At 35.0% G+C, this 25353-nt stretch overlaps 1 protein-coding gene across 15 annotated transcripts in view; it reads right to left on the bottom strand.

Annotated features, from left to right (window-relative positions):
* QSER1 (glutamine and serine rich 1) overlaps nt 1-25353 on the bottom strand; it is a 109139-nt gene that overhangs the window by 41478 nt on the left and 42308 nt on the right. For 10 of the 15 annotated variants that reach the window (XM_077114340.1, XM_077114342.1, XM_077114335.1 and 7 more), the window contains 4 exons: nt 17745-17857; nt 17182-17346; nt 11072-14770; nt 8165-8200 (listed from right to left, as the gene is read on the bottom strand). In XM_077114340.1, the coding sequence (XP_076970455.1) occupies nt 8165-8200; nt 11072-14770; nt 17182-17346; nt 17745-17857 (4013 nt within the window). Of the gene's footprint in view, nt 1-8164; nt 8201-11071; nt 14771-17181; nt 17347-17744; nt 17858-18096; nt 19610-19638; nt 23503-25353 lie in introns of those variants that run through there. The other 5 variants (XM_077114349.1, XM_077114344.1, XM_077114345.1 and 2 more) reach the window with 5 other exon arrangements.

The raw sequence follows: 25353 nt of genomic DNA, 5'->3' as shown, positions 1-25353 counted from the left end.
CTCAAAACCACCACCACCACCATCATCATAATCATCATTTTAAGAATTTTAAAACAGAAAGATCTTAACTTGAAGAGTGTAAAATACCAGATACCAACAGCAAATATTTCATAGTGAACCACTACATAAAATATTTAACATCTGGGAGAAGACTGGGATGCCATCACCACTACTATTTAACATTTATACTATAAACTCTTAGCAATATGATAAGACAAGGAAAAAAATCACATATGAGAGAGACATTTGACTACTATTATTTTTAGAAGATATAACTGTTACCTAAAAATGTGAGAGAATCAATTGGAAAAACTATTAGAATAAGAATTCAATAAAGTTGTCAAATACAAAATGGAGGTATGGAATTCAATAACTCCACAATACATATCAGAATCAACAATTGGAAAACAATGTAGGAAAAATTATACTTAAAAAAAATGCTAAAATGACATAACACTATGTGAAAAAAACTAATATTGACAGACATAAAATATAATCTGAATAAACGGAAAAATATTACATTCCATAAGTGTATGAGACATGTAATACAAAAGTGCAAAGATATCAATTATCCCTTAAATTAATTTATGAATTCAATGCAGTCTTAATCAAAATCCAAAAATGTTAAGGGGTTCCTATTGGCCCATTGTAGGACAATTTGCGCATGAGAAATATTGATTGTAATTGATAAGAAAATAATTTTTTTTTAATTCATGAAAGGCTTCTGGTGCCACCAAGATGGAATAATTCAATTAGAGCCTATTATTATTGTGCACTGATTACAACTAAAAACTCTGGACAAAATATAAAAGGTAAATACTTAAAGATACTGAAAAGTTGGCATTACTAGGCAGATTGGAGAGGAAGCCCAAACTTAAATAATGATCCTTACAGGTATTGTTTCAGTGTTTCCCAGGTTTCTTTCCTCTTTTTATGACCAGAAGACAGCCTCTATGCAGAAGTGTATAGTACACAGGCAACAAAAACTTCAAGAAAAACCCTTTCTAGACAAAGGAGTGGAAAAAAGGGTTCTAGGCAAGGCTAAAAGCAAGGCGGAAATCTCCATTTTCTTCTTTTTTTCTCTTCCAGCCCTGCCCGAAGGTGGCCCAAGTGAGGAGCTGCATTTTAGCAGCAGTAGAGCAAACATTTAAATCCCTTACACTGTCTTTTTGGCCTGAAGAATCTGAAAACAGGACCCTTGTTGCATGAATAGTTAGGGAGAATCCCTGTTTCTTCCTTATCCTTCCTTTCATTTCCTCTCTGCACCACCAAGGGGGCAGACCCAAATACACACAACTGTACCAAAACACAGGCAGCTGAAACTCAAGAGAAAGATCACAGCTTTGTAGCCAAAGGACTAGGAAAAGGGGCCTTAGAAGTGGACAGTACAGGGAAAATCCCAGGGAGGAGAGAGTTAGAGAATGGTGTCCTTTCATTCTGTGTATGTACCCACTCACACCCAAACTGCACATGGGTGGGAGAGACAAAAACTAGGACAGCAAAGCCTTTGAGATCTGAACTACAACAGAGTCTATCACCAAATTCCAGAATAACCTCTGAGAGGCCCATGTTTTGGACAGATCCAAAGCAGCACAGCAAAGGCTTTGAAAACTGAACTGACTTTGGAACTACAGAAGGTGAGACAGAACTTGTGACCTGACTACCTGCTAAAGCAAACATTTGAATAAAAAAATCAACATTTTCCAGAGGATTTTAACAACAGTCTTACACATTATACTAAAATTACTTGATATACAAAGAACCATAAAAATGTGACCAATTCTCAAAGGGAAAATATAATCAACAAAGGCCAACCCTGCAATGACTCAGATGTTGGATTTCTCAGACCAAGACATGAAGGCAGCTATTATAACCATGCTCCACTCAGTACGGCCAACACACTCTTGAAAAGAATGGAAGGATTTAAGTTTTCAGCAGAGCAGAAACTAGAAAAAAAAGAACCAAATACAAATTCTAGAGCTGAAAAACATAATTATCTGAAATAAAAAGTTCATTGGCTGGGCTCAGTGGTGGAAAAAGCAGACGATAGAGGCAGTGAACCTGAATGTAGGTCAACAGAAGTTGTACTACTGGAAGAACAGAGAAATAAACAATAATCAAAAAAATAGAACACCAGGAATCTATGACATAGTATCAAAACATTTGACTTGTGTGCCATTGGGATCCCAGAAAGAGAAGAAAAGATAGGTGTAGAAAAAATATTCAAAGAAATAATAACACCTAAATTTCTCAAATTTGGTAGACAAAACACATTTACAGGTTCAAGAAATTCAGTTAACTCCAAACGGTTCAACCTCATTCAAATAAATTTATACTCACATTGTTGAAACTAAAGATCATGTTTAAAGGTGGACAAAAATGTCACATTACATATATGGAAACAACAATTCAAATGACTAAAGATTTCTTATCAGAAACCAGAAGACAATGAAATGTAGGAGCTTCTCTAATACAACTTCAAAACATACCTCTTAGTTTGCATAATGATTAACTTCAAGCTATTTCTGATGGGATCTCTCAACTCAGCCCTAATCAATGGTTTCCCTCCTTGAATTTGCAAATTCAAGGTCCATTTAATAATGACTCAAAATAAAAAAGGGGGAAATATAGCAGAGCGCCTGATGGCTGAGATTCCATAAGAATGACAGAAAACCTCATGACAAGGCTGAAAACAGCCTAGCTTTGTGGGATTGCTCCAGACAGGTGTCCTGTTTTTGTCCCATACAAGATGTTTTCCTCCCTTACAAAATGTTCCTCGTGGCTGGTTCTTGATAAACAACTTAAAGAAAAGTTTTTCACATATTCAAATTTCCTGCATATGTTTTTCTTTAGTATGTATGACTTAACACTGTTCTAAAAATAGTAACTATAGCAAAGGTATATGATCAACTAAGCATCTCCAATAAACAGCTATTTGCCTCTCAAAATAAAAAAAGAAGACAATGAAACAACTTATTTAAAGTTTTTCAACTTGTTTAAAGTGTTGGGGAAAAAAAAAAAGAACTGCTAACCCAGAATTCTATATCCACTCTTTAGAAATGACAGTGAAGTAAAAACACTCTGAGATAAATGAAAACTGAGAGAATTTATCACCAGCAAATCTCTTTGACAGGAAATAGTTAAGAAAGTTCTTCAGGCTGCAGAAGAATGACACCAGGGGCCAATTTAACCAAACATTTATGGAAGCAATAATACTATGCAATCATAACACTCCCCAACTCATATATGAGGCCTACAATAACCAGATACCAATATCAGACAAAAGTATTACAAAAAGAAAACTACAAAAAGAGAAAACTACTGATAGAATCTCTCTCATGAAGACAGATGCAAAAATCCTAACGAAATATTAGAAAATTGAATCCATCAATGTATAAAGAAGATAATATCACAATCAAGTGGGGGTTTATCATGGGAATGAAAGGTAGGGACAATATTTGAAAATCAACCGGTGTAATTAATTTACCATATTAACAGACTAAATAAGAGAAACTACATAAATATCTCAATACATAAAGAAAAAGCATTGACAAAACGTATTATATTTAAATATTTATTTATTAAATATTATAAAACTCATTAATTATGCCATTATAAAAATTATCAACAAACTACAAAAAAGAGAAGGGAATAAAAGGCATCTATAAAAAAGCCTATTGTTAATTTCATATTAAATGATGAAAGGCTGACTACTTCCCCCAAAGACTGGAACAAGACAAGAATGTCCATTCTCATCACTCCTATTAACATTTTACTGTAAATCTTAGCATTACGACATGAAAAGAAAAAGGCTTAATTTTGGGAAGGAAGAAATAAAACTCCCCTTATTTGCAGATGGCATGACAATCTACATTGAAAATCCCATTGAATTTATGAAAAAAACAACTGCTAGAAATAAGTGACATTTTTAGCAAGATATAAGACCAATGTAAAAAATCAACAGTATTTTTATATTGGACAACTGGAATTTGAAATTTTTTAAATTTGAAAATTTAAAAAGTATCATTTACAATAGCATCAAAAATATTTCGGTATAAATCTAACAAGCTAATGCAGGATCTGTATGCCAAAAGGAATCACTGGAAACATACAGTATTCATGAACTGGTAAAGTTAATATATTGTTAGCAGTTCAGTTCTCCCCAAATTGCTACAAATTCAATGAAATTCAAGTTCTAATCCCAGCAGGCTTTTTTCCTTTTTTACATGGGCAGGCTCCAGGGATTGAACCTGGTCTCTGGCATGGCAGGCAAGAATTCTGCCACTGAGCCACCACTGCACTGCCCTCCAGCAGCCTTCTTTTTTTTATTTAATAGATAGGATGCTGATTGCAAATTCATACAAGAAAAAAAATAGAATAGGCAAAACAAGGAGAACAAATTTGAGGGGTTCACACTTATTTCAAGACTTAGTAAAAAGCTATGGCAATCAAGACAGTGTGGTATTGGTGAAAGCATAAACACAGAGATTAATGGAACAAAACTGAGGCACCAGAAATAGACTCATACAAATATGGTCAACTGATTTTTTACAAAGGTACAAATGAAATCAATGGAGAAAAGATAGTCTTTTTAATTACTGATGTTGGAAAAACTGGACCTGCATATGTAAAACAATGAACTTTAACCCACATCTCATATCTTATACAAAAATTAGACTGTAGACCTAAATACAAAATACAGATTTCTACAAGAAAACAGGAGAAATTTTTTGTGACCACAGGTTAGGCCAAGATTCTTAGGACACATAAAACACAAAATCATAGAAGAAAAATCAATAACAAGAACCAAACAATCCAATTACAAAGTACGGAAAAGATATGAAGACACATCACTAAAGATATACATATGGCAAATAAGCACAGAAAAGATGCCCAACATCATTAGCCATCAGGGAAATCAGAACTACAATGAGATACCAGTATATACCTAATACAATGGCTTAAAGACACACAAAACGGACTATATCAAGTACTGACAAAGATACTTGTCCAACTGCAACTCTCATATATTACTAGTAGGAATGCAAAATGGTACATCTATGCAGTGGAATACTATTTGGCAATAAAAAGATAAGACTATTGTTATATGCAATAATATAGCTGAATCTCAAATGCATTATGCTACATGAAAAAAGCCAGACTATAACGACTACATCCTATATGATTTTAATAGGGAGGGAGAATAAATCAATGGTTGTCACCAAGTGGGGGTGGACAGATTACAAAGGCACAGCATGAGGAAACTTTTGGTGTTATTGGAACTGTATTCTATCTTAACTGTGGTGGTGGGTATGTGACTCTGAATTTATCAAAGTTCATAGAACTGTATACAAAGTGAATTTTACTATATATCATTTAAAAAATACATTTAAAAATTCATGAGTACATGGTAACATTTAAAACAAAAAAATGAAAGAATAAAAGAAAGGCTCTTATTTACAGATGAATGCTAACTAATTTAAAAAACTAGATGAAATGTTATTAACATGACAACTGCCTGGTGACAAAGATTGCCAACCCCCTACAGACTGTTTATTAACTTATTACTAAGAGAAAATTATACTGTTACAATAAGGTGATCTGATAGTAGCTGCCTTAAAACAGTCATTAATCTAGCTTCAGTAATACTGGGACAACTTGACTTTACGTAACCCCTGATACAATGCAATGTGAAGTATACAACATATCAATGATACAAACCAAAAACATTTTTCTGAACCCAGTCACACTTCTATATCTGACTCTCAGTTTATAGGAAATACAGAACATAAGGGAAAAAGTTAAACACCACCATGAAATAAACAAATGCAGAATGTGGGGCATTCTATAAGAAAACTCTCTTCAGACTCCTCAATAAGGCAATAATAGAGAAAGGAGGTAGCAGGAAGAAGCAGACCAGCATTCTAGGTTAAAATAAACTAAAAAGCTATAACAATAAATGCAATGCATGAACTTTGGATCCTAAAAGTGTCTCCAGGCTTTGGTAACTGCTTTCTCCCCACACCTTTTCTGGTGGAAGGGTAAAATGTCCCAGATGCCACTAGCTCCAACGCACTGTACTAGCCCTCCCTCTATTAAACTCTTACTTAAAAAGAAATTCTCCCAAAATATTTAATGGAATTTGACATCCTGATCCTAAATTTAAGTAGAAGGAAAAATAACAACAGCCAAGAGAACTAGGAAAAAGAGAAACAACTAGAGTGGACTGTTGAATAGGGAAAACACAACTAGACCAATGGAAAATTTCCAAATCAGAGCCATAAATGTGTGAAGTCAGTTAAAAAAGGAAGCATTTCAGATAGAAGAAAATGGACAGCATGATAAATGGTGCTTAAATAATTGAACATCTACTGGGCAAGAGAGTGGATACCAAATCCTTAGATTATCCCATAACTCAGAATCAATTTCAGATATAAGAAGGTAAACAAAATTAAAATACCAAGTAGTATACAGAAAAATATCTTCTAGAATCACAAAATACAGACTATAGGACTGCTGCGTCTGTGCTTTCGATACATTTCAATCAAGTACATTTTATCCAGAGAGATGCAAATAAACTGAAGAAAAACATTTTTTATTCATTATGTTCTTGTGATCAGAATCCCAGTCACGTGTGTCTTTAACAGTTTGCTCTGCACACCTATGGCTCCCTAAGAAGTAGAGGGTGAATGCTGTTTTTTAGCTTTTTGGTATATCTGAATTTATTACTCACCTTGAATGAAATCAAACTCTAAATAGACTTTATTAGCATAACCCTAACAAACTACTTCCATCAGCAAGACAGTAGTAAATGACCTGACATAGATTCAGAAACATTTTAATACTGTAAAACTAATTTCAACGCAATTTGAAGGGAGACTGGTGAGAATGGCATCCCCTTTCCTAGTTTCAGGATTCAAGCAGGTTTTCCCCTCTGTTTATATTCCAAGGATCATTTTAATGTAAATATAGAAATGAGAGTGCTGTTAAACACTGCACACTATCTTGCTTGAAAGAACCTAGGGTTAACTTACATTAGTTTCAGCTAAGGTTCCATTCGTTTTTACATAATGCAATTTCTGTCATGGAAGTATACAGGAAATAATTTTTATTTATAGATCATTATTTCATAATAAACTTCACTAGAAAAACTTTTACTGTAAAGCAAGGAATATGCCCTTTAGGAACATGAAAAATTTAAAATATACAAAGAAAAGGAAAAACAGCTGCAACAAATGGTATCTTCATACAATAAGAATGGTTATAGCAGAAGACCAAAGAAGTTGGCAAAAAGCCTATGATCTAGAAAATATTACAAGAATGTAGAAGTTAGTATCAATGGAAGAGCTCCTTTTTACCTTTTAACTTCACACGTGGAACTGTGGAATTGGGGATACCACAGACCCACCATGTCCTCTCTATGACCTCATCTCAACTGTGTGACATATGTACAAAACTCAAAATTCTAGCTACAAAATTAAGAAGACAAAGACCAACTACTTAACTCTACCCCACAGAACCACAGTGTTCTATTTCTCTTTCACATATCCTTATTCCTTGAACAAAACTGAGCACCTACTATGTGTAAGGTCTTGGAAATAAAAAAATGAATACACAATAATGACTAAAATTAGTATGTCAGGCTCTGTGCTAAATTGTCTTTGATTCCTCTGAAGAACTCTAGGAGGCAGACACTATATCATTATCCCCATTTTACACAAGAGGATGTGCCTAAAGTTACATAGCTTTTAAGTCAGAATTTGAACTGTGGGTGATTTAACTCCAAAGTTCAAATTCTTAATTGTAACACTTCCCTGGCATAAAGGAACTCATGTAATACATACAAATACAAGTGAATAAATTAAGACACAAGTGAATATTAAAGGACTATGGGAATTCAGAGGCAAAGAACACTCATTTTTGCCTAGAATGACTTCTATAAAATGACTTTGAACTTACATTCTTATTATATAGGAATGTAAGAGGGAATGTAATAGTGATTGCAAAACACTATGAATGGGGTCAGGGGCATCCTAGGAAAAGCCATGTTCACAATGTCTTTGAATTAAGGCTGACTTTCTGTTATGCTAACTTTCCTCTGTAACAAAATGAGAATTCTTTTAAAAATGTATTATCAGGGCAGGCTCAGTGACAGAATTCTTACCTGCCATGCCAGAGACCAGGGTTTGATTCCCGGAGCCTGCCCATGCCAAAAAAAAAAAAAAAAAAGGTATTATCAGACATTTCTACTAATAGTTTATTTGGGATACCAGTTGTTTTACATCAATTTAGTAGTTAAAGCCAGTCTCAGGTCCAAGAGAAGCAGAGAAGTACATCATAAAATAAGGTTTAACTCTTAAACCTAGAGCTGTTTATTTAAAAGAGCTCAGCAGGAAAATTGGCTCTAGAACCAGACAGATCTGGGTTCATATTCCAACTCTGAATCAGCTCACTTACTAGGTATATGGATCCGGACAATTAATTTTTGCTTAGTGTTATCATCTATATATTGGAGATAACAATTCTTAACACTGCTACTAATTCCTGGCACAAAGGAATAGTATAGGTATTTATTCCTTAGCATGAGCCTTAAAATAGTAACTTTTATACTCAACTGACAATTATTTACATAAAGCAGTGCTTACAATCTTTGGTCCTCTAGAGTTGGCTTAATCACAGAATAAAGGCATGTACCCAAAGATATAAGCGAATTTTCTGCAGTCAGCACAAAAACCACTTTTCATTTTAATACTAACTTGCATGCTGCACAGACTTTAGCCATATTTAACAGTTACATGTTAATCTTCAGGTAAAATTGGCACACCAAGAAAATATGCCAGGTTTACATTACAACAAGTTTTCCAATACAAATCCTTATATCCACAAACTACCCCAAGAAGTCTCAGAGTCCAGATGTCTATATAGCATATTGTGAAAGTTGCATTGCAGGTGGCAAAAGTCCAAACAGAAAAGAAACCTAAGACCCAGCATTTTTCTATAGGCAAAGAATATTAAAAGAAAAAAGTTTCTAAGATCCTACCTATGTATTTTGTTCTAAAAATGTACTTGCAGATATGCTTTAAGCTAAGAGCGCTTAAAATCCAGCTTATATGATGAATATGCAACTATGTGATGATATTGAGAATTACTGATTATATATGTAGAAAGGAATGTTAATGTTTTTGTTTGTTTGTTCTTAATTTTTTTTTAATTAATAAAAAAAATCCAGCTTATATGAGAAGCAGAAAGGCAAACTGTGGTGTATACATATGATGAAATATTATGCAGCTACAGAAAGGAACAGAGTTGTGAGACGTGCAATGAGGTGAATGAACCTTGGGGACATTATGTGGCATAAAATAAGCCAGAAACAAAAGAAAAAATATTATATGGTCTCTTTTAGAAAATACTTATAAGGAAATTGGGTCCTAGACTGTAAACACTTATAACAGTCACATTTAGTCCAGAACTGTAAATGTTATTTCTAGATTTTGAGAAACAGTGCTATATATGTATAACCTAGCATTTCCCTGGAACTTTGGTACCTTTGTGACACCAAAGACTCAGAGTTGGAGTTTTGCAGCTCTGAAAGTCAGCACTGCTACATACAACTGTTAAAGAAACAAACAAAAAAAAAAACAGATCAGGCTTCAGAGATAAGGACAAAGCCAATCTGGTCAGAACTAAGATAAATAAAAATACAGGGTAAAAAATGATATTGTCTATATTTTAGAACTTCACCTATTGTATGAGACCAAAGGAAGAGACATTTATTTTATCTGAAACCTAAATTTTTTGGAGCACTTAATCTAACTCAACCTGTCCGGATAGCTCATTTAAACAATGCAGACACATGGAGCCCAGAATGGGAATGAGGGCTTATAATTCTGCATAGCTCAATGTAATACCCAGATACAGCCCAGAGAATATTGGGCAGATAATTAAAAAGTATTGGCAAAGTCCCTTTAGGGATGGGAGAAAAAAATATGGAAATATTAAACTCTCCGATTGGAAATTCCTGATACCCCTTCAAACATTAGGGACCCCCAAGTCAATAGGCCAAGCCCTTGATCTTGAGGCTTGCTTTTGTGAAGCATATTTATGTAGTGGAGAAGCTAAGCCTACCTATAGTTAGGCCTAATAGTTACTTACAGAAGATCTCTTTTGTTGCTCAGATGTGGCCTCTCTCTCTCTAAGCCCAACTCTTCAAGGAAATCATTACTGTCCCTAATACATGGGGCATGAATTCCAGGGGTGAAAGTCTCCTTGGCAATGTGCGACATGATGCCCAGGGACAAGCCTGAACCTGGCACCATGAGATCAACAATGCCTTCCTCACCAAAATGGGAAAAAGAAATGTAATGAAATAAGGTGTCAGTGGCCAAGACAGTTCAAATACAGTCAAGAAGCTAGTCAGGGGTTGATTCTTATACAAGCTTCAGCTACATATTGTCAATTGCCATGGTTTGCCAAACCCCAACCAATTCAAACAGCCATTTCTATTAACCCTAAAGAACACCTAGAGCTCCATCTGAGATTCTACAAAAGTTTCACATGCTAAAATTACTTTCCAGAAACCTACAGCCTCCAGATGGTTCCTAGGCCACATAAGTCCTGAAATCCAAAGGGGCCAGTATCTCCAAGAACATCAACAATTTTATTCCCCATCCCATACTTACAACAGCACTTTCCAACATCAAAAAGTTAGGATGGGCATAGCTCAAATACCCCTAAAGATTGGGATAAGGATCAAAGGAGAAGGAGGAGTTATAACAGAGAAGATAGGTTTAACAAATGAGTATGACTGCTAAATCACTATACTGGTATTTCTTTTAGCCTCCAGTATCTTGGAGCAGCTAGAATGAAAAACCTAAAATTGTGGAACTGTAACCCATACCAGGCTTTGAAATCTGTTTTATAACTACTTGTTACAATGTACTTTGAAACTCATTGCTTTTTTGTAATATGTTTTATTTCACAAGAAAAAAATGTTATTTAAAAAAATCCAGTCTCTAGCTAGAAAAATAATAGTATAAAGCCATAATTGTGAATTTAAATGTCATAACTTTACCTGACTTCTTCTTTTTATCAGAAGCAGTATTCAGAGCAGTTATGGTAGTGGATATGTTTTTATAAATATCATGACTGCATAATCCAGGATCTTCTTCATCAGAAGAAAATGAAGATAAATGCTCCAAGTTTTTCAATTCATTATTTTTTTCCAATGGACTATTACCCCCAGTTTCAGATGCTAAAGTTGTAGGTGTTGTATATGAAGTCTTTGGAAGTGGTGGAGGACAAAGTGTACGAACAATCTGGGTCCCTGGTCGTCTAGTCCTATTGGGCATTCGTACAGCAAGAGTGGAAAACTGCTGCTTGGGCCCAGATTTCAGAAAATCTAAGAAAGAGGCAATAAATCCCGTTTTGACTTCTGGCTGTTTTTCCTCTACTTCTTTGATCTTCTGCCTCATTTTTTCTTGATGCTGATACCCATCATGGCTACTTTCTGAGGAAGGAGGAGTATATGGTAAATATATATCTGTCCCCCTTGGATTATGGCGTTTGACTTGGGAAGGTCTTTTAAGCTGTTTTTGATTATTGTTATCTTCCTCTTTAATTTGGCCTTTTCCTTTAACTTTTTTCTTTTGAAGGTTAAAATGCATTAAATCTTGGCTTTTTTCTTCAATCTTGACACTGATTGAATCTCCAGGTTGGGCCATAGCCAACATTGCAGGGATACTCCTAGTCGGGTTCACTGACACACCACTGTCATCACCCCCCAAGGTGAATTCACTCTCTGATGTAGCACTCTCTCCACTGATACTTCTACTACTAGAAACAAACTCTTGGTTTCTGTTATTATTTAATGTATTATCAACAAGAACTTCACTGTCTTCTTCAGATTCTTGATTGGTAGTAGAATGTTTTTTGACTGGGCCAGAGCTTTGCTCCTGGCCTTCATGACTTGGTCTAATCACTGGTGAAGTTACTTTAGAAGCTATATTTTGAACAGATGTTTCAATGTGCTTTTGGTCAAGAGTCATTCTTGACTGAAGGGTAGGTACTGGTGAAAGGTTTATAGTAATCTGACTCCCATTTAAGGAAATGTCATTAATATTCTGTGGCTTTCCTACAGTAGCTGTTATGGAGGTAAAATCTGAAGTCACATGCCTGGTATCTACTGACTGCTGAAAATGAGATTTAGAATCATCACCATTTTCAACAGCTTGAATGGTCTCATTTGAAGCTGACTTGGAAAAATCAGAAGGTGTAACCCCACAAGCTGCTGCTGTAGCTGCTAAGATATCATCTACATTTGATAAAATATTTCTTTCATCATTAAGAAGCATTGCCTCTGGGAAACATATTGATCCAAGAGAAACGAACTGATTCTTTGGATCATTTTGATTTGCTTCATTAAAATGATCCTTTGTTGTGAGATGTTGTTGTAATGGTTTTGAAGAATCAGAGAGGTCCATTTTCATAATTTCAGAATTTTGAGGTTGGAGTTGCTGTTGAGAATGATCAGCATTGCTCTGAATAATATGACCATCCATTTGAAGGAAAGGATGCACTATTTGCTGAGGACTTTGAACATGTGGTACTTGTAAAGATGTCTTTACTTGTCCTAAACCTGCCTGTAGTATTGACTGCTGAAGAATTTGTAAATCACAGGCAGAGTCTAAAAGGACCTGTGTATTAGGAAGAGACACCTGATGTCCATGCCCTAAAGCATTAGCTGGAATCTGAATCTGAGATGAGGCATTAATTATTTGATCATGCTGTTCCTGGATCTTAGCTTCATGTACCTCATGCATAAGAGAATGCTGCTGGTTTAGGTCTTTAGTATTCAACCTTATTTGTGGAGTTTGCATTAAATTAGTTGTCTTCTTAATATCAAGGGTTGCTGCATTATTTACCTGGCCAATTTGTTGGTTAAGTTGAGTCACTGAATTAACTATGCTTTCTTCTTTTTTTGACCCTTGTAGAACAATCCCAACAACTTGATCTTCAAGACGGGAATTACTTCTGATAACACTCTGAGAATATCTGTCATCTGCCTTTGATACCTTATAAGCTGATTCTTGAGCATTAATTTCCCCATCAGATAGCCTTTGGGATGATGATTCAAGAGATGTTTGTGGCTGTAATACCTGTAACTCTTGCATTGGAAAATCATTTTCTTGCATTGAAGATGTATACACATTTGAATCAAGTTTTCTTTCAGAATAAGACTTTGGATCAGGAGAAGGCATGTTATTCTGTAATGTCTGACAATGAGTAGAAGATGCAAAAGATGAAGACTGAACAGTAGGCAAAAACTTTTGGGACTGGGGAGATGATGACCCTTGAGTCTGAGCATTTTGAGAAGAATGCATAGAAATATAATTCTGGGTTGGGCTGGAGGCTGGCAAATTCTGAGCCCGAGAGGCAGAAGAATAAGAAGGAGAAGGAGCTGTTAATGATAAAGACTGCCCTGAAGCATAGTTTTCTGAAGGACTAACAACTGACAAAACTTGTGACTGAGATGAATAACTAACCTGTGACTGACTAACTGTTGATAAATCCTGAGAGTGACCAGATGAATAGCTTTGAGACTGACTCACTGAAGACAGATCTCTTGTTTGAGCAGGGTAATTCTCATTTGTAACTGAAGATACTACCTGTTGTTGATTAGAAGAATAACTAAGTGTTTGATTTTCAGAAGTTATAGTCTGAGATGACCCAGAAAAAGTCAATGTTTTATATAAGGATGGCAACTTTTCAACCTTGTTGGACCTATAAATCTGTGAATGAACAATAGATGGCACGTTATGCGGCTGTACTAAACCATAATTTTGGGACTGACTAACAGATAAAAGGCTTGGTAGCTGCGCTGTAGAATAAATTTGTGCTTGGCCCGATACTATAGAACTCTGGTTATGTAAAGGTTTGGAATAGCTTAGTGTTTGCACAGGAGGAATAATATTTTGAGGTTTGGGGGTCTTAGTTGACCTTGGTGATTGTTTTATAGAACAGTTTTTTACTTTTGTAGTAGAAGAAGGATAATCTGGTGATGGAATTGCAGATGAATAAGACTGAGCAAGTTCCACTGAGACCTGGGGGGTCTTCTGTTGCAATCCTCCATTGCTCACCTGAGTAGAATCTCCAATTGAGCTACAGGATAAAGATGACTGCCTGGTTGTTTCCTGAAAATTACCTACACTTGCATTTGATAGATAACTATGTAAGGAATGCTGTGAATCAGTCAGTTGTGCCTGAATAGATTGGTTACCTGAAGGCCGCTGGTGGTGTTTAATAACACTACATTCTCGAAGAAGAGCTCTTTCAATGGAAGCAGTAGAGCCAGTAAAAAGAGTTGAACTGTAGGCTTGAGGAGTTTGCTGGGCTCCCCCAAGTGCTGAAGGCAACAAACTAAATTGAGGCTGTAAAAGATGGGGTGCAGATTCTTGAGCTGAACGATATGTTGAAGACTGAGGTGGTATGCTGTTACTTAATGCAGAATTGCCTAGGCGCTCAAACGCCAAAGCAGTTGGAACAGTTCCCTGGGAAGTCTTGATTTGTAGCAAAGGATCATGGGGATTTAAAATTCCATTTGATGCAGTGTTAAAAGTTGAATCCTGAAGGACCAAAGGTGAGGTCGTAGCAAAGTTTCTATTGCTGAAGGTGGTGGGATGTTGATAAGCAGAGAGGGCAGATGGTAGAAGTGTTCCAGTGGTTGGCAAAGGTCCAGTAACAAACAGCTCTGTTGCTGCTGAGGAATGCATACCTATGAAAAAGAAACACAAAGATGTGTATAAAATCAAAGTATAAATACTTAAATACATATTAGTAATTTATATAACACGAACCCATCAAAATCTCTTTTAAAAAGCCTGACAAATTGGTGCTATATTTATATTTTGAAAATTACATTTCAAAACAACTAGTTCTCTAAAGCAAAAACAAAGTTACAAAGGTTCAGAAATTCATATCTGTAATTGTTATATAAATCAGTTTATATAAAGTTGATAAGGCCACTTGAAAATTAAGAAACCAGTAAAATATACATAATCTCTAGTAGGTAATTTACCCTGCAAAATACCAATTGACAAGGAAAATTAAATTAAAATTAAAATATCAATACTAAATTGCCTACATTAACATGATAAAAAAAATCTAAGAATAACATTAAGGTCAGCAATGCGAAGTTTCTTTTATCTAAATATGTGGATATTAAAAATGTTCTGCATTTTAAGTTTTGACTTCTATAAAAAAACTCCTCAATAGATACATTCTTGTCATGAAAGCCTAATCAGAAATTAATAATGTACTGCCAAGAAGGGATTCTCAGCATTTCAGGGCAAAATTCTAGCAACACATAGTAAAAGTAAAAAGTACATGCCCTTATGTTCTAAGTTCCACATTTAGATATCTATCCTATGAAAAGAAGTGGTCACAAAAATATTTGTAAAAATTAATCAACATAATTATTGTTTATAATAAATGGAAATAGCCTAAATGTCCATCAACAGGATAGTTTAATTATGGCATATTCTAATAATAGTGTTGTCATAAACACTGTATATACATGTTTTGACACTGACAGATATCCAAGAAAAATAAATAACAAACTGTTACTCCCCTCTGATAGTTAGAATAATATAATCATAGGAACTGGAATAAACTTCTGATATTATCTAGTTCAACTCCCTTGCTAAGGGCAAAGAGGAATCTGGTGCCAAGAGAAATGACTTAAGGAAGGTCACAAAGTGGTTTCGTGGCATTCAGGAAACTCCAATTCACTTACTCCACAGCTCTTTTTATTTCACCAGCGTATCCTTCGGTGTGTGTTTGTGGGGGTGGGAGTGGAGGAGCAATATAAAAAGCAGACAGCAATAAAGGATAAAATTTAATTAAATTTAAAGTTATAATTGATTCAGTTTAAGTAAGAACTCATAGGCAGAATTCTTGCCTGCCATGCTAGAGACCTGGGTTTGGTTCCTGGTGCCTGCCCATGTAAAAAAAAAAAAGTAAGAACTTATAATAAACAAAAGAAAAAAGAAAAAAAATTAAAAAAAAAACAAGAAAAGACAAAGAAAAAAAAGAACTCATGTCATAAACATATCTAAAGAACCAACTGTAATTATAGTGACGACTGACACCCTCACAGTTATGCCCAGAATGTGGAAGAGGTTACTTATGAAGGCCAGAGAATATGTGTACCTTAAAATAATGGGTGAGGAGCTTACATCACTCAAAAGTTTTCTTTTATTCTATAGACTGATGAAGGGTCTTTCTCACTTGACTTACTTCTGCATGATTTATTAGATTACTATAGAAGGGAGTTGTAGGGCTAGCAAATTCATCAAAATGTGTCAGCAAAACAGATATTGAAATGCATATGATGCCATATTATAATCTCAAACATTTCAACTGAAAATTCTCCTTATCCTAACACACTAGCACTAATACCCTCTTCTAACTAATGGTATATTTGTGTGTATGATCTTATCCCAATTTCATTTTTATTTACCATTCACAGTACATCAGTTTAGATCCAGTATAATGTGCTCAAAATTCCATTAACCTTCCTTTTACATGGGCATATAAGAGCAAAATCTAGGGGGAAAAATAAAACATATACACACATACACACAAACCCTTCCATCAACACAGATTTCTGAATTCAACTATGGGTGGTAACTTTTGATTAGATGGTTTCCATGGGGATGTGCTAAAACCAACTATGGAGCCAGACATAAATTGCAAAAGAGAATGTCCTCAAATTGAAATCTAAAAAACACAAAACTTTTACAAACAAACTGCACAAGATAGAAACACTTTACAGAAGTGTTAGCTCACTTAGATGTGAGATAAACACTGTCTTCCCCTGCAAATTAAAATATTAACAGATTTTCCTTTATTTTAAACCTCCTTCAATTCTCAGTATCAGGTTTTAGCACTAAGATATGGTGCCGGTCTGAATCTGTTGTGGACCCCAGAAAATCAAATTTTTGCTTGTAACAAATACTTGAATTTTGTCCCTCTTAAAACTGAAAAATTCCAGGTTTTAAAGTTCATTGGAAGATCAATAGTTAACATCACTCTGAGCCACACTATCATGATGACAAGGCCATAAAAAGTCTATTTTGTTAAGTATTTTTATAGGATTTCAAAATTCTGAAAACAAAGAATCACCTGTCTGCCAGGATGGAGCCCTGAATTGTGGTAAAAGAGTAGTTCCTGAAGAAGGAGCCTGTGCAGTTCGGGATTCAACAGCAGAGAGAAAATTCATCACTGAAGATTCTTTAGTGTTGTTATTGGCAGCACTGTTCACACTAGTATCAAACATTCCAGAAAGACCTACATTTAAAGATAAAATATATAAAAAAATAAGAATATGTATGTATATAAAATTAAATAACTAACTACATCTTAAAAAGGAATTTCTGAAAATTGAGGCAAAAAAATTCTAAAACCTCACAGTCCTATTTTGAAAAAATAAACAAATACTAACTTGATCAAACACATTAAAAATTTATAATCTCCAAAGTTGCATAAAAAAGATCTCCGAACCTATTCATAGCTAGATATTCCCTCTCAGTAAAAGACAAAAGCTTTTCATTTTATTTTAATTTTAACATATCTCTTGGCATAGCTATGTCTCACACACATTCGTAACTCAACACATGAAATGGACTTTTCTAACTATTCACTAAATGTACACAGATTGATGGAATATTTCACAAGAGAAATGTTACCAGTTGGTTGAGGTGTAGCAGCATATCCAGGAAGCTGATGAGAGGCTGCAAAAGTCTGTCTCTGAAGAAGATCTGCTTCAGAGTGTGAGGGATGTCCTTCTTCGTAGCTTAAACTAAAGGATATTAAAAAAACAGTGACCAAAAACACATACCCAAACCATAGGCAGACACAAAACTTTGTAGGAGAGCAACTATCAAAGTGGCAGAAGTCTTTTACTAAATTCCTTAACTACAGTTCACCTTGATCAGAAAATCAAACATAATCTGACGATATTGTCACAATGCGGAAAATATATTAAAGATATTCTAGGAAGAAAAACAATACATAATAATTTCCTTAATTCAACTTTACCTCAAATAGAGTCCTTATACTGGGAGAGGTAACATGGTACAGTAGAAAGGGCAATATCCTATAAAACAGGAGAGCTGAATTCATTGTCCAAGTTCTATTACTAACTTACAGTGTGACTTAATCACTGTGAGACTAATTTCATCATCTATACGAAAAAGGGTCTATGCAAAAATAATCTCTAAGGTCCTTTATAATTCTAACATTCTATAGAATATCAAACAATTTAAATAAATTAATAATTAACACTCTTTTCCAATAACTCACCTAGATAATTTCAAGTTCAAGCATTCTAGGAGTAACTCAGAACAAGACTTTTTTTTTTTATCTCCTTGCTTTTTATTTTGACAATTTTTAAACGCACAGAAAAATTGAAAGAACAGTACAATGAACACCTATATAACCATCACTGAAAATTCAACAATTGTTAACACTGTCATATTTACTTTATCCCTTTTTCTATACATAATATACACTTAATTTTTTTTTTTTTTTTTTGCTAAACCACTTGAAATAACTCATAGACATCATAACACTGAATTCCTAAGTACTACTACAGTTATGTCTCCCAGGAATATGGGCATTCTCCTATATAACCAAATATCATTATTATATTTGAAGAACTCGAACATTAATTCAACAATAATATGTAATATGCAATTCATACTCCAACTCCCCAAACTGTCACCAAAGTGTCTGGGTTTTCCTCCCTTTCTATATAAGAGTGAATCAAAATTCAAGAATTGCCTTTGGCTATGTTTCTCTAAATTTAGAACTGTGCTTCCACCTGTCTCCAATCCCAGGATCCCTTTAGTTTTGATTTCATGACACTGTCTTTTTGAGGAGTCCAGGTCAATTGTCCTATAGGACGTCCCAAATTCTGAATTTGTTTGCTTGTTATCTCATGAGAAGAATATAACTGATGTTGTGTACTTAGCACTGCATCATGTTAAGAGGCACACACTGTCAGTGTGGCCCAGTGGTTAAAGTAGTGTCTGTCAGATCTCTCCAGGTACACACCTTTTCTTCTTGAAATTAGAATGCAAGACAGAGTAAAGATATTATTCCCAACAACTAATGGTTTTAACCATCATTCACTGATGATCTTTAATGAATTCAATCATTACACTAAAGGGTTAGAAATTATTTTCTAATAATGCCATTTAATATTTATTAGCTAGCATTCTTCTATAAAGAAGTTTTCCTTCTTTCCACTTTTTCTCTCATATGTGTATTTTTATATGTATTTTATACTTTAAAAAAATGAAAATACACTTTCAAAAATTGTATCACTATAGATTCGTAAATTTTCCTCACTCAATATGTTATAAGCCATCACTGTCATCATTTTTTTTATGTTCAATTTATCCCTTCTATCCTACGTCCTTTTGACATGTTCTTGGTGCTTAAACACAATGTGTAAACTTAAGATATTCAAACACATATGCTTAAACACAAGATATTTTACACATATCCTTAAACACATGTATTTAAACATTAGATATTTAAACACATATACTTACATACAAGATATTTCAGGCTCACCTTACAGTATGTTTTCCCTGTCAGCCATTTCTAGGAGCCCTCCTTTTTAGTGAGCAATAGCATTTAGGAACCAAGATCTCGGTGTTAGCTTGTTCAATGCCTGGGTGTTATTGCTTCTAGTCTCTTTCAGTGGACAAAGAGTGGAAATACATGTCTCTTAAAACAAGAGTTCAGACTGACCACTAATTCAAATTCAATATATTTTCCCTCACCTTTGCCCTTTCCACATATGTATCTCCTTTTATCCCCAGTCAGAACCCTTGTTCCCAACAATATCAATATACTTACTCAGTAGCTCTACCTGAAAATACTATAACATCATCTCTACTAAAAAAACAAACCACCTGAGAAATATCAAAGGTGATGGTACAGTTATACAGAGAAAGTACGGTTTAACAGATGAGTATGATTGCTAAATCATTATACTGATATTTCTTTTAGTCTCCAGTGTCTTGGAGCAGCTAGAAGGAAAACCATAAAACTATGATGAAACAGTAACACATACCAATTTAAAATCTATAACTATTTGTTACAATGTACTTTAAAATGCATTGCTTTTTTGTATATGCTATATTTCATAATAAAAAATGTTTTTAAAAAAGACCATTAACTAAAGTTCAAGATAGTACTTTTTGTCCCAAAATTATATCCCACTTAGGGGATAGAGTTAAGAGTACTGACTTAAAAGTTACTTAAATTACCCATTACATGGTTATAATATTAGATTTAGGAATTAAATTTTGTTTCTGTTTTAAGGATTCAATTTTAGGATATATTTTAAATCCCTTTTTCAACTTAAAAATAACTTTATTTCAATTTTCATACAATAAAATGTATCCATTTTTAGTGTACAGTTCAATGAGTAACCACAAACCCAACCACTACATAGAACATTTCCATTGCCACAAAGTTTCCCTGTGTCCTGTTACAGTCAACACCCTTCTTCACTGTATACCCTCAGCCCCAGGTAACCACAAATAAGCCTGCTTTCACTACAATTTAGGATTGCCTGGCCCAGAATTTCATGTAAATGTCACCATATAGTATGAACTCTTTTGTGTCTGGCTTCTTTCATTCAGCATGTTTTTGAGGTATACCTATGTTGTTGCAGATGAGTAGGTTCTTCCTTTTCATTGAATTACACGACTATACCACAATATGTTTACCTATTTACCTACTGATGGGCACTTGAGTTGTTCCTGTTAGGGGCTGTTATGGAATAAACCTTCTATGAACATTTGTATGCAAGTCTTTTTGTGGACATATATTTCCATTTCTCTAAGTTAAATATCTTGGAGTGGAATTTAACATTACTGTTAGCAACGTATCAACATTCCAGTTGCATTATATCCTTGCCAATACATATTTTCAACCTTCTTAATTTTAAACCATTCTAGATGGGTATATCTCACTGTGATTTAATTTATACTGCCCTGATAACAAATGATGAGAAGCATTTTTTTTCATAAGCTTATAGGCTACTCTTTTGGTTTCTCTTGTAACTCCAAAGTTACTTATTCTCCTATAAATTTTATTAGCCTTTCTGTTTAGGTGTATAAATATTTGGGGAAAATGTTTGTATATGGTATGAAGTAAGGATCAAGCTATTACTAACTTTAAACAAAATTAGGACATAATTTGTACACAGTAAAATTCACCCTTTTCTGGTGTACAACTCAGTGAGTTTTGACAAATGCATAAAAACCACCAAAATCAAGGTAGGAAAAAAGTTCTATCATCACAAGATTTCTCCATATCATTTTGCAGCCAACTCCTCATGTCACACTGATGCTCCAGGTAACCATCATCTGTTGTTCTTTGTTCCTATAGGAATTGTACAGTGCCTTTTGGGCCTGGCTTCATTCACTTAGTTTAATGATTCTGAGATTCATTCATGCTGTTATTTCTACCAGCAGTTTGTTCTTTTAGAATTCTTGAGAGTATTTCATTTTATCAATTCACCATGGGTTTTTCTTTTTTAAACAACTCACCTAACTAAAGAACATTTTTGGGCTATTAGTTTGGGCTGCCATAAACATGTACGCACCAGTTTTTGTAAGAATGCAAGTTTTCATTGCACTTCAGAATAAACCCAGGAGTAGAATTGAGTCATATGATAACTCCATATTTAACTTTTTCTTTTTCAGAATATGAAGCTTTATTTCAAAAAACAGAACACTTTAGATGTACTTCATGTAACAGAACCTTGTGCAAAAATAGGTTACATAATACTCAGAAATGCAAGGAACAATCTTATTCTCTCAAAATTAGACAACAGACATTTTAAGCTTATTCAGTCTTCAACATGGAGGCTGAAAATGCTTGGTGACAAGAAGTAACTCTAGAGCCTGACACCACAAAACTAATGCTACAAGCTACTCTCAGGCACAGCTGGAGGCGCCTCAGAAAGGCTCTCGCCCTCCTGGGGTGTGCAGGAGGTGCCCGGGGCCTTCCTACCATGCCCACCCATAGGCCCCTCGGCTTCCCATATTTAACATTTTCAGGAATGGCCAAACTGTTTTCTAAAATGGCTGAACCATTTTACATTCCCACTAGCACCGTCTGAGCATTCTAATTTCTCCACATCCTCATGAACACTTGTTATTGCTCATATTTTTTATTATAGCCACCCTAGTAGGTGTGATGTGGCATCACATTGTGGTTTCATTTGCATTTACCTGATGACTGATGTTCAGCATCCTTTTATGTGGTTATTAGCCATCTATATTTTTTGTATAAATGTCTATTGAGACCTTTTGCTCATTTTTAAATTGGGTCATTTGTCCTTTTATTACTCAGTTGCAAGAGTTAGTTATATTTAAAATATCTTCCCCCATTCTGTTGGTTATCTTTACCAACATTGATTCTTGATGATATCATTGCACAAACTCTTTAAATTTTTCTTTTGATTTGTTTTGTTTTGTTTTGACTTAAACCACAGGAATTTACTGTTTCATAGCTTTTGGGGGTTTTTTGTTTTGCTTTTTACAAATTATTTATTTTTAAAATTTTTATTGACACAACAACATACACTCTATACATGGTGTACAATCAACAGCTCACAATGTCATCACATAGTTGTATACTCATCACCATGATCATTTTTTAGAACACCTGCATCACTCTAGAAAAACAAAAAGAAAAAAAGAAAAAACTCACACATACCATACCCCTTACTCCTCCCTCTCATTGACCACTAGTATTTCCATCTATCCAACATATATATTTTTTAATTTTAACATTTGTTCCCCCTATTATTTTTAAATCACGTTTTGCTCATCTGTTCATACTGTACTTAAAAGTAGCATCAGACACAAGGTTTTCACAGTCACACACTCACACTGCGAAAGCTATTATCATTATACAACCATTTCAAGAAACATGGCTACTGTAACACAGATCTATAGTTTCAGGTACTTCCCTCTCACCTAATACACCTTATCTAAAAAGAGGATATCTATATAATGCATATATAATATCTATATAATGCTATAGAAGAATAACAACCTCTCAACTCTGTTTGAAATCTCCCAGCCACTGACACTTCATTTTGTCTCATTTCTCTCTTCCCCCTTTCAGTCAGGGGGAATTTCAGACTCAATCACTTGATGCCAAGTCCCAGCTCATTCTAGGATTTCTGTCCCACATCGCCAGGGAAGTTTATACCCTGGGGGTCATGTCCCATGTAGAGAGGAGGAAAGCATTGAGTTTGTTTGCCGTGTTGGCTGAGAGAAAGGTCATATCTGCACAATGAAAGAGGTTCTCTGGGGGGTGACTCTTAGGCCTAATTTTAGGCGTATGTGCTGGTTTGAAAGGATGTATGTACCCTAGAAAAGCCACGTTTTAATCAAACTCCCATTTTGTAAAGGCAGAATAAGTATGTACCCTAGAAAAGCCACGTTTTAATCAAACTCCCATTTTGTAAAGGCAGAATAATTCCTATTCAATGCTGTATGTTTGAATCTGTAATTAGGTCATCTCCCAGGAGATGTAACCCAATCAAAAGTGGTTGTTAAGCTAGATTAGGGGTGATGTGTCTCCATCCATTTGGGTGGGTCTTGATTAGTTTCTGAAGTCATATAAAAGAGGAAACATTTTGGGAAATTGAGAGATTTGGAGAAAGCAGAATGACATAGTCACGAGAAGCAGAGAGTCCACCAGCCAGCAACCTTCGGAGATGAAGAAGGAAAATGCCTCCAGGGAGCTTCATGAAACAGGAAGACAGGAGAGAAAGCTAGTAGATGATGCTGTGTTCACCACATGCCTTTCCAGCCGAGAGAGGAACCCTGACTGTGTTTGCCATGTAAGAGAAACCCTGAACTTCACTGGCCTTCTTGGACCAAGATATCTTTCCCTGGATGCCTTTGATTGGATATTTCTATAGAGTTGTTTTAATTGGGACATTTTCTTGGCCTTAGAACTATAAACAAGCAACTTATTAAATTCCCCATTTTAAAAGTAGTTCCGTTTCTGATATATTGCATTCCGGCAGCTAGCATACTAGAACAGCTTAGTCTATCCTTTGCAGGGATAAATTTCTTAGGAACAAACCCCAAGATTGGGGTCCTTTTGTTTCTGGCTATTCTCACTTAGCATAATGTCCTGAAGATCCATCCATGTCGTTACATGCTTCATGATTTTATTCAGTTTTACAGCGGCGTAATATTCCGTTGTATGTATATACCACAGCTTGTTTAGCCACTCCTCTATTGATGGACATTTGGGCTGTTTCCATCTCTTGGCAACTGCAAATGATGTGCTAAAACACTGTTGTGCAAATGTCTGTTTGTGTTCTTGCCCTCATGTCCTCTGAATAGATAGATACCTAGAAATGGTATTCCCAGATCATAGGCAATTCTATACTTAGCTTCCTGAGGAACCACCGAACTACCTTCCACAGTGGTTGCACCGTTTGACATTCCCACCAGCAGTGGATAAGTGTGCCTCTTTCTCCACATTCTCTCCAGCATTTGTTATTTTCTGTTTTATTGTCAATGGTCATTCTGGTGGGTGTGAGATGATATCTCATAGTGGTTTTGATTTACATTTCCCTAATAGCCAGGGAAGTTGAGCATCTTTTCATGTGCCTTTTAGCCATTTGTATTTTTCTCCTGAGAAGTGTCTGTTCACATCTTTTGCCCATTTTGTAATTGGGTTCTCTGTCTTTTTGGTCTTGAGTTGAACAATTTCTTTATATATTCTGGATACTAGCCTCCTAGCTGATATATCATTTCCAAATATTGATTTCCATTGTATAGGCTGCATTTATAGATACCTGTTTACTTGATACTTTGTTGTTTCATGGGCATTTCTATGTCTGAGAATTAATACGTCTAAAACTAAAACTCCTGATTTTACCCACTTAATTCTATTTCCCACGCCATTTCCATAGTCCTTCCCCATTTCAGTGGAAAGTGCCACCATCCATCTGGTTGTAACCCAACCTCCCACCACTTAATCCATCCATGAGTCTGTCTTCACAACAGTTCCCAATTACAGAATAGCAGCTCAGGCAAACATCCTCTTCAGGAATTGCTCCTACATCATTGTGCTGGTTTGAAAAGGTACCCTAGAAAAGCCATGTTTTAATCCTAATCCCATTTTGTAAAGGCAGCTGTTTCTTCTAATCCCTATTCAATACAGTATGTTTGAAACTGTAATTAGATCATCTCCCTGGAGATGTGACTCAATCAAGAGTGGTTGTTAAACTGGATT

The sequence above is a fragment of the Tamandua tetradactyla genome, chromosome 8, assembly GCF_023851605.1.
Source record: "Tamandua tetradactyla isolate mTamTet1 chromosome 8, mTamTet1.pri, whole genome shotgun sequence".
NCBI lineage: Eukaryota > Metazoa > Chordata > Mammalia > Pilosa > Myrmecophagidae > Tamandua > Tamandua tetradactyla.
The sequence above is the reverse complement of the archived record's forward strand: the minus strand, read 5'-3'. Positions and strand labels throughout refer to the sequence as shown.